The 17247-nt window shown below is 37.1% G+C and overlaps 1 protein-coding gene across 2 annotated transcripts in view; it reads right to left on the reverse strand.

Moving 5' to 3' along the window:
- Nucleotides 1–4415: 4415 nt before the first annotated feature.
- Nucleotides 4416–17247, reverse strand: part of LOC589151 (intraflagellar transport protein 140 homolog) — a 60408-nt gene continuing 47576 nt past the window's right edge. For both annotated transcript variants that reach the window (XM_030984506.1, XM_030984505.1), the window contains 7 exons: nucleotides 15657–15785; nucleotides 14944–15126; nucleotides 13247–13447; nucleotides 11156–11368; nucleotides 9621–9787; nucleotides 7041–7182; nucleotides 4416–5526 (listed from right to left, as the gene is read on the reverse strand). In XM_030984506.1, coding sequence (XP_030840366.1) covers nucleotides 5287–5526; nucleotides 7041–7182; nucleotides 9621–9787; nucleotides 11156–11368; nucleotides 13247–13447; nucleotides 14944–15126; nucleotides 15657–15785 — 1275 coding nt within the window. In that variant the 3' untranslated portion in view covers nucleotides 4416–5286. The remainder of the gene's footprint in view (nucleotides 5527–7040; nucleotides 7183–9620; nucleotides 9788–11155; nucleotides 11369–13246; nucleotides 13448–14943; nucleotides 15127–15656; nucleotides 15786–17247) is intronic.

Genomic DNA, 17247 nt, shown 5'->3' on the forward strand with positions numbered 1-17247 from the left:
GTAAGTATTCCTTCACACGACATTGCTTCTTCTTCCGTTAATGCAGGAAGCATAGTTGAAGCTAAATAATTATCAATATCAGACGATTCAACTCCATTGATTGTTTTAGAGTACAAACATTTATAATATTCAACAATTTCACTAAGAATAGTTTCCTGGTTTGTAACAACCCTTCCATTCTTTTTAATACAATTTATTTCTTTTCTTTTTCCGTTTCTTTTTTTCGCATTGAAAAAAATATTTCGTTGATTTTTCACCATGTTCTATCCACTTTTGTCTGGACCTGACAAAAGCTCCTTTACATTTATATGTTAACCATTGGTCTAATTTAATTTTTGTTCGTTCTAGTTCTTCCTTATTTTCTTTAGACGGATTTTCATCAGTCTTACAGCTCATTGACATAAATTCAGTTTGTAATTTGTTAAAAGCTTCGTTCTTTTCTTTATGCTTTTGTTTCGAATACCTGATTCTTTAATCTTTATTTTGCACATGTCCCATTTCATTTGCGGGTTCATATAAGCGTTTTCCATTTTAAATTTTCTAATCAAATGTTTTATGTTTACTGTATAGTCATCATCTTTTAACAATGAATTATTCATTTTCCATAAACCACACCCCTTTCGGGACTATTAGTTGCCAATTTTAGAGTAATTGCACAATGATCGCATTTTGGAGCACTTTCCTATAATATCAGCTAAAGAAATCAGAGGTTTAACATTTTCGGGAAACTAAATTCAAACGAGGATTAAGAGTCAACAACGGTACGACAAATCGTCTTCCTTTCTCTATATTTTGATGAAACGCCTAAAATTCCGCGCTTCGCGCGCAGAAAGGGAAACTTCATTTAGACGAGGCGAGAACGGTACAACGAACCGTCTTGTCTCTTTAATAATTTAAGGAAACGTCTATGCTTCCGCGATTCGCGCGGGAGGGGGGGGGGGGGGGACTGAATTCAGATAAGGATTAAGAGTCGAGAACAGTACAACGAATCGTTTGCTTTCTCTCATAATTTAAGTAAACGTTAAAGCTACGGCGCTTCGCGCCGGAAGAGGGAATAAGACAAAATAGGGTTAAGAGTCGCGAACGGTACAACGAATCGATCGTCTGCTTTTTCTAATAATTGAAGGAAACGACAAAGCTTCCGCGCTTCGCGCGAGAGGGGGAAACTGAATTCGGACAAATAGGGTTTATTAAGAATCGAAAAAAAAATCATGTAAAAACACGTGATTTTTACCTTTTGGGGGGTGCAAATTAATCGAGGACCAAAAAAAAAAATGTGCTCACTACCCTCCCCCCCCCCCCCATAAAATGATATAGCTATGATGCTAAGTTGCCTTCGTCGGCGGATTTTTAAGGTTAAATTTGTAAATATTTGGACATTTAATTTTGTCAGTAATCGTTGGCTTTTACCCCCCCCCCCCCCCCCCCCCCCCCCCCCCCCCCCACTGAAAAAAGCCTAGCGACGCCCCTGGGTGCAAAGCCCTCGGAAGCTTGGGGTTTTTAGGTATTTAATTACGGTCAGAAGACGAGCATCCAGGGACCCGCCTTAGGGCCCTTGGTGGGGTCCACATAAACTCATGGGTTTTAGGCATTTAATTACAGCCAGATTAGCATATTTTGATACCTCCTTTGTGACATCAGCGGGTCACTCATTTTTTTTCTCTCTCTCTCTCTCTCTCTTTCTTTTTCTGTTTAACATACTTTTTCAACATCGTGAGCCCCCGTAAACTCATGAGTTTTAGGCTTTAGGTTTTAAAGTGATCGCCCTGTTACAATGGCGCCCCTGGGAAAAGAAATTTTACCTTTTTTTGGAGATTGGCCCCCCCCCCCCGGCCCTCAAGGGGGGGGGGGGGGGGAGTGCGATTTTTCAAATTTTGGAGGGCCAAAAAAAAAAAATGCTCACTAATTGTACCCCGAGAAGTACTGGTTTGCGAGTTCCTCCCTTTGTGACTAAATAGGGTGTGAATGTGAGCCATTCAAAGACTACCGACGGCAAGGGAGACTTAGTTTACAAAAGTAACAATGTTACCATACTTAACGTCATTGTTTTTTATCGCTTGCTTCACTCGCTTGCAAATTCTAGGAAAAATAAAATGTGTCCGTACTTGAGTATATGGCTCTTATGGTGTGCACCAGAGTGATGAAAATTGAATCTTCTGTAATGAATGTGGGATTAGGGTGAGGCAAAACTTCTATTTCTCAGAAGGTTGAAAAACACTGGTGTGGAGACAATCATTTATATACTGTTGGTTTTTGTCAACTTTTGGATAATCATTCTCACATTCATTAAATGTCACAGATTCCCTCAAACTTCACAAAAATCTGTGAATAAACATATACCTGTACCTGAAAACTGTCCGTTATGTGTGTAATATATCAAATATTTTTACTTTGATAATGACGAGGGTCATTTTGGGGAAATTAAGGGATGGGAAAGGGACCGGGTTCACTTTTTGTGTACTATGTATATACAACAAACATACAAGATTTGATGTTTAGATGTTTTACACAGCTTTAGAAGTTATCTTGAGTAATGGTAATGAAGGAAAATGAGTTTTAATAGAATCAAACAAAACTTCTACTGTATGTGACGACAAAATAAATGATGTCTGCTTTACGATTATTTCATCTTACAATAACTATGCTAACTTACATGTGCATGATCTCGGTCTCATAAATGCCTACATGTATGTGAGTTGTGTTTTCAAGTGAATGCAATTTCCAGCAAGTTTTTAGTTCATCATCTTATATTGTATTGCTTGAAATGACCAAAGTACTGCACAAGAAATATCTTTCTTTTCAGTTTCTCTTGTAATGCATATTACTATAACTCAAGATGCAAAAGTGTTGACTAAAGTAAGAAATGAAACAACAAGATTACAACTGTATTTGCCACAGCATATCTATAATAAATTCAATGTACAGATAACAATCAATATCTCTGAATATTTTGTTTACAAATATATCACATTTTTGGGGTACTATATTTACAAAAGAGCACAAAGCAAGGAAATTGATCCTTCATATCACAATACAAAAAGCACATTGATCTTACAAAAATCAGCATAAGTTATTTGTGTTAAAGGTGAAAGAAAATTAAACACAAAACTTGTCCCTCCTAGCTTCTATAAATGAGAAATCAACATAATTTGAGAATTCAGTGAGTCTAAATAATTTATAAAACTGCATCATCAACGACATAACATTGAGAACAATAAATCATAGGACACTGATGGAATACAAAATATTTTTAAATACAATAAATATAATCGTAGGTAGCTATTTCGTAATTATACACAATAGCTGCTATTGTTAATCTAATTGATGTCATGGTACAGACGGTACCGTAATACAAATCAAGGTATGAAAGGCAATATCATCACACACAACATTGTCTACTAATTCATGTGTTAACATTTACACATTAACACTTCATAATTTGCTGAATACAAAACAGGGTTAGAAATATCATCGTTTTATTGGCATAAATGTGTTTAAATTGATTGAAATTCTTTCACTTCCAAATTAACGAACACTATTCCACATTTAAGTTAACCCCGGCCCCCCCACTCAGTGTTATTTAGGGTACGCATATGCTCGTACCCTCTTTTTGAAAGCACCCCCTATCTGAGGACTGCCAACATTTCCGAACCCCCCTTTCGCGGGCTTTTCGCGGGCTTTTTTTGCATTGGAGACCCCCCTAAATCAGACAAAATGCTCAATGTACCCCCCTAAATTCGGAATAATTTCTCAGGAGTCCAAAGAGATGAGAGAAAAAAAGAAAAACACCCCCTTTTTAAAGAAATCTCCGGGTGAAAAGTCAAATACACCCCTTTCTTACAATTCTCGGGCCGGACTTTGTCGCACGAAAAGTACCCCTTTACCGGACATTTTGGCAACACGCATGCGGTCATTCCGACCTCTGAGTGGGGGGCCGGGAAGTTAACCCTAATCAGGCCGCTCCGCAATTTTTCTGATTGTTCAGGAACGTGTTAGGATGATGCCCCACCGCTTAATGACTATTTTCTTTCAAGTCTTGTGCATCTTTTAGAAAACATTTTTCCAAAAACGGACCTATTCCAAATGGATGGTCAAAAGAATATATGGAGAGACAAAGAATGTTTAAATATGAAGAATACATGAGTTATGGGTAAAAATGTGAATTTTATGACTGTATTTGCATAAATTATCATAAATAAGCAAATGAGTAAATTTTTCAAAAAATTGAAACTACCAGTGTTCTATACACTTCACTTGACATTCATGCAAATTTTTCGCAGCGATCGGCTGTTTCTCGGCAGAGATCTTAGGAGGGTCCCATAATGCCCCCACCCCCTTCTCTCCCGGCCGTAGATATAGTGATAGTGATATAATACAACTCATTTTGTAAATGATCTCACATTAATAACAATGAATTAATTTTGAATAGAGAAGGAAAAAGGTGAAATTTAATTCTTGAATGACAAAACAAAAGCAATCTAGTAGAAAACCCTTATAAAAGTAATTTTATATCATCAGAGTGAAAACAGCCTGTTCTATCATCAAATCAGGCACCATAGTATTCTGAAAATCAGAAATATCATCCCTTTCATTCAGCAATAATGTACCAAAACATATGTAAACAGGCATGTATATTACTGGTTGATTATTATAAGAAGGTACACGTAAAGAGTTGTTGCTTTTGATTCCTACACAGAGAATTTGAAACAAGAGCATTTCAACATAAGATATTTAGTCTGATGACCCCTGACCTTGAAGAACCAAGAATAACATTTTTTATTTCCCTAATCTCTTGGATTTCTAGTCACTACTGAGCCATCTTCAGACACAGGTTTAACCGTAGTATACATGCCTACATCATGTATGTATGAAAAAGATAATGGCTTGGATCAGGGGTTTCAAGGACAAATTTGTGAGGAGATCAATTTGCGTAAAGCCACAACCACTAAAAATTATATTCTTTACAATAATTATTATTTTATTTCCGTGGATCATAAACTCACTAATGATTATCACAATCATCATGATATAAGAATGAATTTTTAAAGAAATAAATGAAAATAATCTATTAAAGAGTGGTCGCAGGCTGCGCCCTACGACCAGATGAAAGCTCGTGCTACTATGTATAAACGCCGTGTGCGACAAGCAACAGGAAAGTGAATTCAACATGTGACATTACTTGCTGGAAATATTTTTGCGTGTTAAATTTGCCATCAAAAAGTATTTAGTGAGAATCACAAAAATAACTACTTATACAGTAATCCAACTAATTGATTAATATCAACATCAGCAGTAAGCCTCATCCTCATTATAATCCTCCTGCACCTCTTCCTCCACCTCCTCTCCATCATCCTCATCCTGTCCTAGATCATTGCCCATCACCATACCCTTCTTCTCTGCCCCTGTACCCCGCCCAAGGGGTATGTCCAGTGCTTGGTGCACTGCCTCAATCGTGCGGATGTTGATGTAGTAGGCCATGTTGACAGTGGCTATCCTTGATCGCATCTCTTCCATAAATGCATAGGCCTAAGAGAAGATAAAAAAGGTTGGAGGGAAAGAAAAGAAAGAGGAGAGAGAGATTGGGAAAACAACTATATTCACACCTAGTCAGATCTCTTAACACAAGCTTGGGGATAAAGGGGAAACAAAAAGTTCATTATTTTCCCTGTGAGTCATAAGAATCACTTTTAGAAGGGGTGCCAGAAACCCATGACTGCTCCCGTCAACACAGTTGATTGTATGGAAAACCGCCATGCAAAAATTTCTCACTGCTTCAAGCAGACAATGGTTGCCAAAGTAGTAAATTATGAAACAACATATAGCCTCACATCAATGCCTATTACCCCAAAATGATGATCTTGATGTCATTTTCCTATAATAAAACAAAATCCACTGACATTGTGTCAATGATGTTGAGAGCTGGATTTGTAGACCCTCATACCTGCTAAATCTATAAAAGTTGCATAAATTTAACCATTAAGAATAGCTTTGATTTATTATGCTCTGAGGAGAAAATGTAGATATAGTCATGATAATTATGAATGGATACATAAAAACTGTATTTTTGAGAGATTCAATGCAATTCGTTTTTATTCATTTCAATTTTCAATTAAAAAAAAAAAAAAAAAAATATATATATATATATATATATATATAATAATAAGCATTTGCAATTATAAGAAAATGCAAAAATGGAACAAAAAAATAAGGCCAAATGGCCTTGTGGAGGTATAGTTAAAGACTTGCACGAGGATATTTCAGGAGGAATAGAGTTCCAAATAACAGGAAAATTGTTTCTTACAGATTTCAAAGACAAAAGAGTCTCGCCCACAAGCATTATAATTATGAACATCATTATTAAAGTGAACATTCTCGAAATATTTTGTGGTAGTTTATTTATTGGGGCAGATATAATATCAATTCCTGTGTAGGCCGTAGAGACAGCTAAATAAATAGCAGTTTGCATTAATTTGCACAATTAACCATGAATACGTGATTTAATTCTGGCAGCGCCAGGAGCGTCACGACGTGGCGGACATGTGTGCTATATAGAGAGCTATTATTATTTAAATTAGTTGCTTCTGTGGAGAAAGATAAAGCTCCGGGCCAGATAAGTACATATGTAGAAATGTTGGTGCTTTTGTCCACTGTGTCCCTAAAACTAAAAAATATGGGCCTAGGGAACCTGACTAATCAAATCAGATCAATTTCACAACAGATAGACCTTTAAAACACTGAATGAGAGACCTTTACTAAATAATGGGCCTCATTGAAGACCTTTACTAAATTAAGTGTGTGCTTTTCCAGGCCAGTGTACTTAAACACACAACAGCTGAAGGTGTTGCTGAAGGTGTTTTTTGTCCTAAAGAGGACAGAAAATATTGCAACAATCTTCCCAAAGAGTTAGAGACCAAAAACAACTGTAAAAAATATACAAATGAAGTAAAATCTACTAAAACAACTAATGCAGCAATTTGGCATACAATCCAACTCTGAAAAAGCCAAATTAGTACCCTTTTGATGTGACACCATAAGCTTACCTTCTTATAGTTCTCCTGTCTAGCATAGTGTTCAACCATCATTCCATAGACATCACCGATCCGGACAGCACTGTCTAGTTCAGACTCTTCAAGGAGGACTTGGCACTGTCGCATTGATTCCTCAGGTTCCTCATCATAAGCTCTGAAGTAAAACCAAACACAGAGACAATTTGTTCACTCGATCACTAGTCCACATTCATTAAAATATCCAATTCATTGTCATTTCATTTCATTTCATTTCATTTATTTTCATTTCCAAAAACAAAATAAAAACGAGACAATTGTGACTACGCCTCCTATATGCATTGGCCCTAAATTCATGGTAGGAAATGCATGTAATTTGTTGTCACATATCACGATGAAAACAAAAGCCTCTAATCAAATATCAACTGACGACTATGATCTTGACCTACTAGCCCCAAAATGTAATTGGATATTTTCCTATAGTAATACTGTTACCATGTTTAAAGCTCATATTTCAGATATATTCCTCTGTGACCTAAGACCTACTAACCTCAAATTCAGATCAGATCATCATCCTATGGTGATTACATATCATTGATAAGTTTGAGCCTCATCTTTCTAATGGTTCTTGAGATTTGTGATAATGAGGCTAGTAGCTGGAATTTCATAAGTTGATCTCTGTGACCTTTTGACCTACCTACCCCGAATATAATCAGATCGTCTTCCTATGGGAATACATATTATCAACTAGTTTGAGCCTCATATCTCTAGTGGTTCTTGAGATATTGTGGTAACGAGAAAGCGGGACAGACGGACATGCCTCCGGAGCTAACAATCTCACGACTTAGTCATTTTGAAAACGGTCCAAAAAATATCCAGACGAATCCAGTAACTTCAAACTTCTGATACCATGTTTTGTATGTCGTTTCTTGTATTCCTACTGATAACTACATTACAGAACTACAACAACTAATATCGGCGGCTTACAATCTTGAGTTACTTTGGGTTCAGCCTTTTAATCTAGATCCATCTTGTGCACTACAATGTGTCTCGCCACAGACGGCGCTATTCCATAACAACAATTACGTAAGAAATTTCCATAATGTACAAGAAATTACAAAACTCTTTTTTTTTAAAGCTACTAAACACATAAACAAAACAAGACAACCCCCCCCCCCCCCCAAACAAAAAAAAATGAAAATGTAGAGGCAGACATGGAGGAAGCTATTTAAAGGCTGGTAAATTAAAGAGAGGTGAAAAATAACATTAAGGTCTAAAAAAATTCTCTAAACCAAATAAAAATGAAAGATGTGCATATAGTTTGATTTTTAGAGAATTCTGCATATTTACCAAATATAATGACTGAATAACAAAGAACATATTAATGTAAGGTATAATACAAAATATAAAACAATAATAACTTCATGTCAAAATGTTTTTTTACATATTTACATAAAATAACGAAACTTAATATATTTCTATAAGATATTATAACAAATTTAAAGTATTATCCAAACTATGTTGAAAAAGTGCAGGAGACCACAATCATAAGCGATGCTTGACTAGGATGGCGGCCTCAAAAAAAAAAAACTTAAGGTAAAACTTTAAATGAAAAAGTGTTTAAACAATCATTGTGTATGAGTTTGTGAGTGTGTTGTATGATTATATATTATGTGTGTGTGTAATCTCCATTTTCATAATTTTTTGAAATAAGTGAATAATATGTACAATTGACTTATAAATTATGTTTATGTACTTTAAAGGCCCACTGCACTACTTGAAGCTACTTGCGCCCTCTATATAACAAACAATGCCTAATCGGTGACCATTGGTCCCCCATGATCCTCTTTTTCTTATGTTAACTGAGAGCTGAGTTGATGAGATAACCACCTGTCCAGTGACCTTGCAGGGCGGTCTAATCCCTCCTGTAAACTATGGCAGATAAGCTTTAAGTTTACTTTCAATTATTGCTCGGTTATATACTGCAAATGCGTTTTTGTTTAATTATGTTTATGTATAAGCAATTAATACTGAAAACAGTTATTTATTTCATTCAATTGTATGTTTGTATTACACATTTGGAGGAATAAAAAAAGATTTTTTTTTAATTAAAAAAATTAAAGTGTGTGTGTGTGTGTGTGTGCATGCTTGCGCTAGCGTGCATGTTTGTATGTGTGTGTAGCGAGTAGTGGATGTGCCGTAGCTCTCTGTTGTATGGTGGAGTGGAAACAAATGTAGCCTTTTCAATAAAGGAAACCAAGAATACGAAATAGAATACAAAATTTGCAAAAAATGAGTTGCAATGTGACCAAAATTTGAGATATCAATGATAATTACCTACTGCATGTTGAAATCAATTATGTAGATACGCAACAACTCTACATCAGGCAAATACTCCTGTAATAACACTACATATAACATAATATATTATCTATCCAATTGCCTAGGGGTTGTTGTCCTAAGAAGTAATTCCATTTGGGGGATTGTCTTAGGGGTAGCTGCCGGATGTCCTAAGGGAGTATTTGCCCGATGTAGAATTGTTCCGTGGGTAAATTTACATGGATTGTGGTTGGTTATTGTCCTTGGATTTTTGTTTAGACATAAAGTTGGACATACCTTCTTGCTTGGACAAACTTCTTGACCAGACTAATACGATGCTTGAGGGCTCCAAGTTTGTCCTCTATCTGTGTCTGGTTCTTGACTTTAGCCTTGCTCAGACACTTGTAAGCCTCTGTCAAAGCTCCAAGGGCCTTGTCATAGTTCTGATACTCGTCAATCTCAACCTGAATAAGAAAGGGCATCTATGATTCATTTCAGTTTTATGATATACATGTACGTTCACATCCGCCAAAGACTATAACTGTTTGATTGTTCTTCTTATACTCATTTTATCTAGGGGCTCATATAGCAAAAACAGGTCTATAACTAGAAATATCTGTATCTGTATTGCCACGCAATGTGAATGTATCCCCCGGCAGTGGCAGCGATTTACATGTATGTGTGATCCATATGTTTGAAGGAGGGACAAAGATCATCCCCTCTCCCCTCCCTGAAACAAAAGGATGACGTAGAGATAACCACTTGAGCATACCTGCCAACATTTGGAAATAATAATTGGGAATTTCTAGCACGATATGCCTTCGAAAAAAAGAAATCTGTACCCTAAACAGGCATTCGCAAGTGCAGTGGCAGTGTAACTGGCAATACGCGGTAAATCTGTACTGCAGCCATTCAAGGCACGCAATACATGAACTCTCAAATCGCGGCACATGATAAATCAAGCTTTATTTGGCTTAAGCAACAAACAAAATAATTTTCTTTTTTTTAAACAATCAGAATTTTGAAGAATTAGAATATTCTGAAATTTAAGGTCCTAAAAATCCAGAAAATCTTAATATTCTGGATTATTTAGAAGGGTTGGCAGGTATGCTAGTGGCTCGATCTATTGTCAAGACTAGGAGCAGCATCACCTAAACAGTATGTGTGTAGATTAGAGTAAAATGCATCTCTATAGAAAATTTGAAAGAAATCTGTCTAGATATGTAGCAGTAAGAGCACACAAAAGACAGCCACCAAAATATGACCTTTGACCCTATAACAGCATACTTACCAACATTTAAAATAAGAATTAGGAATTTTTAGCACGGTATGCCTTAAAAAAATAAGAAATCGCACTTGCAGCGGCAGTGTAACTGGCAATACATGGTAAATCTGTACCAAACAGCGAATACAAATTTGCTGCTCGATAATAATAATAATAATATTTAATTTTTATATAGCGCTTAATACAAATGTCTCAAAGCGCTTTACAAATATACTATTACCCCGGTCATTGGATTCAGTGCTTGCCCGCACACACTGTGTGCACAATCATGCATCGATCATGCAGCCATTCAAGGCACGCGATACGTTAACTCTCAAATCGCGGCACATGATCCCCATCCCATGAGAAATGTGGCCTGTAGAAAGCTAAATGGATACCTGGCAGGAATTAATTCCTTGAAATGCTAGAGCGCTGTGATGGCAGCTAGGCTAAAGCTGGGGTAATAATTAAAAAGTGGACCTCGGAATAGAATTATCTAGATAGATGGCGCTATATAAATGCCTATTAATATTACCATTAATAAAGAGGTGCACTTGCTGGAACTTACTTGTGCACAGGCATCATAGAAGCCAGCCAGGGAGTCAAGAGCTCTGCCTTTGGTGTAGAAACCAATGATGTTCTTCATGATCTCTGGATCCTTCCGCCAGTCCAGGGATTGGAGATAGTTGGCTGCCATCACATAGATCTCCTTCTGACGGGACACACCCGCAAAGAAGATGATTTTTTCGGTGTCGCCAGATTTGAGGAGCGCTCGCATGGCCTTCAGGAGAAAGAACAAAAATTGATATGAATTATATTTCCCGCGTTGAGCTTGTAAACAAAAGAGTCAGGTTCAAAACAAGTTTATTACAGTATTTAAACCTAATTAATTCATTATTCATGACGAATAACCAGAGCTGCCAATCTTGTGCAACCAAAAAAAGGAACCATGATGGCAAAAAAAAGGAATTTCAAGCAAAAAATCCACTGGTCCACGAAGACATCATCACCGCAATTGGCACCTTCCTGCCAGACCGGTGCGGTATGTTGCGCAATCTTCTCGGCCATCATTGGCCTAGGCAACTCTGGTGCCGGTGAGAGGATTCTGGGGTAGATCTCGAGATTCTCTCGTTTGTTTACCGTCCGTCCTAAATCTGTCTTTCCTCTTTCTTTCCCTATTCTCTTTAATTATGTCTTCACCTTAATTTTCTATTGAAGTAGTAATCACAATTTTAGGGCATTTGGTCGACGTACGCAGAGTTGCGAACCTCCGGAACAGGAAATCAGTAATTTCCTATGCGGCGCTATGAATCTAAAAAAACGGCACTACATCACTGCGTGGACGCCAAGGAGAAAAAATGTTGTAAAACTTATACCTAGCCTTTTTGGAGGGTGATTTTACTCACTCCCGTTCTATTAAGAGAATACTTAATACTTTTTTGTCTTTCTCAGCAAGTGTTGGATGGCTGTCATACTGCAAAGAGATGAGGCTTTTTTTGGTGGTCATGTAATTTGTAATTTGAGACAACATTCCATACTTCCGTAAGGTTTATTAATATCTGTACAAATTAAAGAAAATCTGTACTAGTTGGCAGCTCTGTGTGCGGTATGTGTACCAAAAAAAAAAGGCATTTTATGAAGAAAAAAACGTACTACCATAATTTTGAGAAAAAAAAGGACAATTCCGGGCAGCTCTGAATAACTCTTGTGACATCTTGATTTGCATGAATTTTTCCAACTAGAAAATAGGTTGGTGTAATGTACAGTAGAAACTCAATATAGAGATTGCTGATATAACAAGGTAATTTCACTGATCTCAGCTCTTTATATTCTTTTCTTTTTTACCCTAATACAAGTCAACGCAAAGCGTAGCACCCCCTCGCAGGGTACAAATGGCCTACATGTATATACATCAGAACAAGTTACCTCCATTGGACTATACTATTATATTACTAGGCAAGGAAGTTAACCACATTTTCACATATATAATTAGGTGTTTTTGCATATTTAATGAGCTTTGACCTTTCACCTTTGACCTACATACTCAAAAATCGAACTTAGGCTGTACATGTATTTTGATACCATGTACCTTCATATCAAATTTCATTAAAATTCGTCAAACATTACTCAAGTTATCAAATGGAAACCAGATTCGCATATTTAATGAGCTATGACCTTTGACCTACATACTCCAAAATCGAACTTAGGCTGTGTTTTGATACCATGAACTTTCATATCATATTTCATTAAAATCTGTCAAACATTACTCAAGTTATCGAATGGAAACCAGATTCGCATATTTATTGAGCTATGACCTTTGACCTACATACTTTTCGGAAACCAATTTTTTACGCATGCACGCACGGGCGGAAGGAAGGACGGACGGCAGCGTTATTATATCCTCTCCGACTTCGTCGGCGAGGGGGATAATAAAACAAGATACCTTACATATAACAAAGTAATTTCATGTTCTAATGTCCTCATTATGAAGAGTTTCCATTATATTTGCCCAACAATATATTTCAGGTTGCCCCTGGATGAACAGGTTTAGAACACATTAATCTAAACAATTTCTTGCTCATCACCACATACTGATATAGATTGTCCCAGATCTTCCAGGGCAAGTTTCCAATTTACAATGATGACCTTTAGCACTCACCTTGACCTTGTTGCCAGCCTGAGTGTACTTCTTTGTTGCCAGGTGGTAGGAGCCCTGGAGGAAGCAGAGGTCAGCAACCTTCTCTAGGAGCTTCAGCCTCATGTCACCCTGGCTATCATCCTTGGAGAGGGTCATCTTCTCAGCAAGGCGCTCTGTGATGCTCACATTGTGGTCCTGGCACAGCTCCAAGGCCTCAAAATACTATTGGTAAAAAGAATATTGATAGAAATGGGATTCAACAGAGTTTGCTTTCTATGAAGCACATACATTACCATTATTCAAGGAAATTATACTAAATATATTAACAAGGGATACATTAATAAAATATTTACATCGCTGAGATAAATATCGTATGTAGAGAACCTTAAAGTGAACCGGTAACATTGTTGAAGGTTGATGAAAAAAAAAAAAAAAAAAATCAAAATTGTTGTATGAAATGTTACTTACCGGTATTATATTCCTTCTACTGTACCCTCCCTCTAACATTAAAAAAATCCTGATAAAATTCTCAAACCACATAGATATTTATAATAATAATAATAATTATGGGTTCTTGTTTAGCGCTCATGTCAGTCAGATTTGACCCTCCTGACGCTTCCGATTATTACCCTGGCTTTAGCACGGCTGCCATACGGCAGAGTTTAATGCCTTTCTGGCTCTCAACAGATTATATGATAAACAATAGACAAACTCACAGATGTACTTGATTTACGTACATGTATATGTAGTTTACATTAGACTTTCTTGAAAATCATTGAACTTGCCCATGAGTAAAAGCTGATGAATGCCCCTTTCATTCAAATTCTTGAAACAGTAACTTAACCCTATATAGCCCGAGCTATTTTGAAACTGCATAACCCGGGGGGAGGGAGGGGGCTTCTAAGCCCCCCCCCCCCCCCATGATCTAGGCTGTTGAACGGCCGACCGCCACAAAAATTTGCACCTACACAAATCACGAAAAATTGGCAATTTTTGAGCTGACATGCAAAGACAAAATGTCACATGACTTTGTAACGGTGGGACCAACTTTCGAAAAATTATTTCAAAAGATGCGCAAGACTCGAAAGAAAAAAGTCATAAAATTTCATCGCATGATTCTTCGGCGTTAAAAAATTATCGCGAAAAATGTAGAGGCTAGATAGGGTTAACAGATGCATGAATCAGTTTGTCGGTTACTATTCGGGTAGAAGAGTCCATGACATAGAATATATTATTGGTCAATTACATAATAACAGAGGCTCTTGTATAGCGTTCATGTCTGTCTGACTTGACACTCCTGGCACCCTACAATTATTATCCCAGTTTTAGCATGGCTGCCATTATGGCACTCTGGCATTTCAAGGAATTTATTCTTGCCAGGTACATCACCTTGGTCGAGTGTGGCAAATATAGATTAAAGGATATTAGTGCAATGGCCGGACTCGAACCACAGACCATGTGATCCACACTACGATGACGTATCCACTAGACCACAACACCTCTACATATGGTCTAACATTGATATACAAAATAAAACCATGGGAAGAATTTAAACCACACATAATAACCAATCAAAGTGTAATTTGTATCTACAAGCCAAAAATCATATCAACATTTAACAAACAAAAAATCAATATAGATCAAGTTTTTTCTAAATAATATCTATACACAGGTTTTGACTGCGGTGAATGGAAATGTATGTTTTCCAGTTGATTTACCTTTCCAGCGACAACCAGTAGATCAACAGCTTTGTTATACTGGCCGTGCTCCATGAAGAACTGGGCACATCGGTTGAGTAGCACAGGGTCTGTTCTTTCATCCAGGTCCTCAGAGATGAGCTGTAGGGCGCCGAATTGCTGGCTCTCAAAGGCAAGCTCAAGAGCCTTAGAGAAATGTCCACCCTGGATGCAAGAGAGGAAAAGGATGTTGAAAAGTCTTAGCTCATACATGTAAGTCTATGAGGCAGTACAAAGTAATAATTGGGCATTCTGTCTTAAAATCAACAATGTGTCACCCACAAAGTTCATTTGGAGAAGATCTCACTTTCAAATTTTGTTTAAACTTTGTTATAATGTAGTCAGAACAAACTTGGTCGTAGAAGACAGCTGGATGTATCTCAAAAAGGATGGTTGATTTTGTCATTACATTTACAAAGGTAGTCAGGGAACGTACAAGTAGATGTGGGATTCATGGTTTCATAGTTGTTGTTTTTTCCCTTGGTACATTTCACCAACTTTTTTTTGTTCTTCTTTTTCTAAACTATACTTGCTCTAGCTCAAAATCTAGAAATTTTGCAATATCAAGATTTCCAGGTGATCTGGACACAGTCATTTTATATGGCATTTCCTGACTATGCAGCTCTTCAGCTTCATATCATGTTAGCATTCTTAAACTCAATATTGCCAATGAAGTGTACACTATGAGGTCTTACCTTGTGGAACAGCATGACAGCTTTATCATGAGTGTTGGGGTTCTGTTCATAGTATCGGGCTGCTTCTATCATGTCTTCCTTGCTGCTCATCAAAGCTAGGTTCATCAGTTGGTCTTCCATATCATGTTCCTGTAATAAAACAAATGATCATTGATAGATTTTAATGTACGACTCTTATTTTCTCTCTCCATCCCCCCTCCTACTCTTTTTTCTGTCTGCCTCTTTTGCTTCTACTTTATATTTTCTAACATAACATACTGTATATATTTATATTAGATAGCTCAGACAGATACCGAGATGTGATTGGTCCAGAGCTTGTCACATGATATCAATTGCGAGGGTCTTAATTGTTATATTTTCCTGGCCGGTCACTTTCCAGTGTTATATTAACCAGCTGGTGAAATGAATGTATTTTTGAGCAATGCAATGTCGCCCTCTTGAGGACTGTATGAGACCAATTACACAAATTACACCAATACCGAGGGTCAATTTTTTTCCCCCTCGTCTTTTTTTTTTCCAAATTTGTTTTCCCCCAAAAAGTTTTTTTAAATAATTTTTTTCAAAAAAGAGATGATTTTTTGTTGAATTATCTCGAAAGAATTTTTTTTCACACAATTTTTTTCTAAAATTTTGTCTCTGAAAAAAAAAAAAAAAAAATTTAAATTTTGGTCCGTAACAAATGGGGATCTTTCCGGAACGCAAGACAACGCAGCATATTTTTCGTGTAAAACGTATACAAACACCCAATCACTCTTACTGCATTTCGAACCTACCATTTTATAGTTCAAAATAAAGATGTGCATCAAAATGTTTGTAAAAATCTGTTTGTAGTCATAGATACTCGCTCTTTTCAGTGAATCCATGATAATATTCAGGAAGAAAAAACCTTGGTCAAATCCACAGTCAAAATGGCAGAACTCGTATCCTACACACTAATGCACACCACACGCACACCGTCCCACCAGTACCAGCCCAGGCCGCTAGGCCCGGTGTTCATGAACATCACGCACCGTACCGCACTTGAAATGCGCCTGTTGAATCACTGCGCACACGATCATCCACCATCAGTATCAGTATCAGAACAATAATGACGGCGGCTGCGATGTTTCGGAATTAAAGAAGATGGCGGCGGACGGATCATGTGCACAATAAGTGTGTAGAGGGCGAAAGTGCCCATCCAGTGTAGTCAAAGTCAGTGAACTTTTGAGTAAATGTGTGCGTGACATGCAGCGCCGTGTACGGAGGCTATGTGTATATAGCCGGCATACGCAATAATCATGGACCTACTAATGCTAAAATGTACTTCTTTATCAGTTCCCGTAACCTTTTGGTTGTTTACCGTAACGCCGTAACAAGAGCAATAAAACTGGAATAAATACGTCGAAACCTTAACGGTTGGCATCCCTGTAACACCCCCTGCCCGTCAATATCTGTATAATGTTCAGACGCATGTAATTGAAGTTTTTTTGAGCATTTGTAGACCATGGACATACACAAAATCATTAAAAAAATGGTTTCAGAATGACACCATAGTACATGTAAATGTATCTATGGAGTTACAACCTTGATATTGCTTCTAAAATGTTGACAA

The sequence above is a fragment of the Strongylocentrotus purpuratus genome, unplaced genomic scaffold (assembly GCF_000002235.5).
Source record: "Strongylocentrotus purpuratus isolate Spur 01 unplaced genomic scaffold, Spur_5.0 spur5_scaffold_14, whole genome shotgun sequence".
NCBI classification, from domain to species: Eukaryota; Metazoa; Echinodermata; class Echinoidea; order Camarodonta; family Strongylocentrotidae; genus Strongylocentrotus; species Strongylocentrotus purpuratus.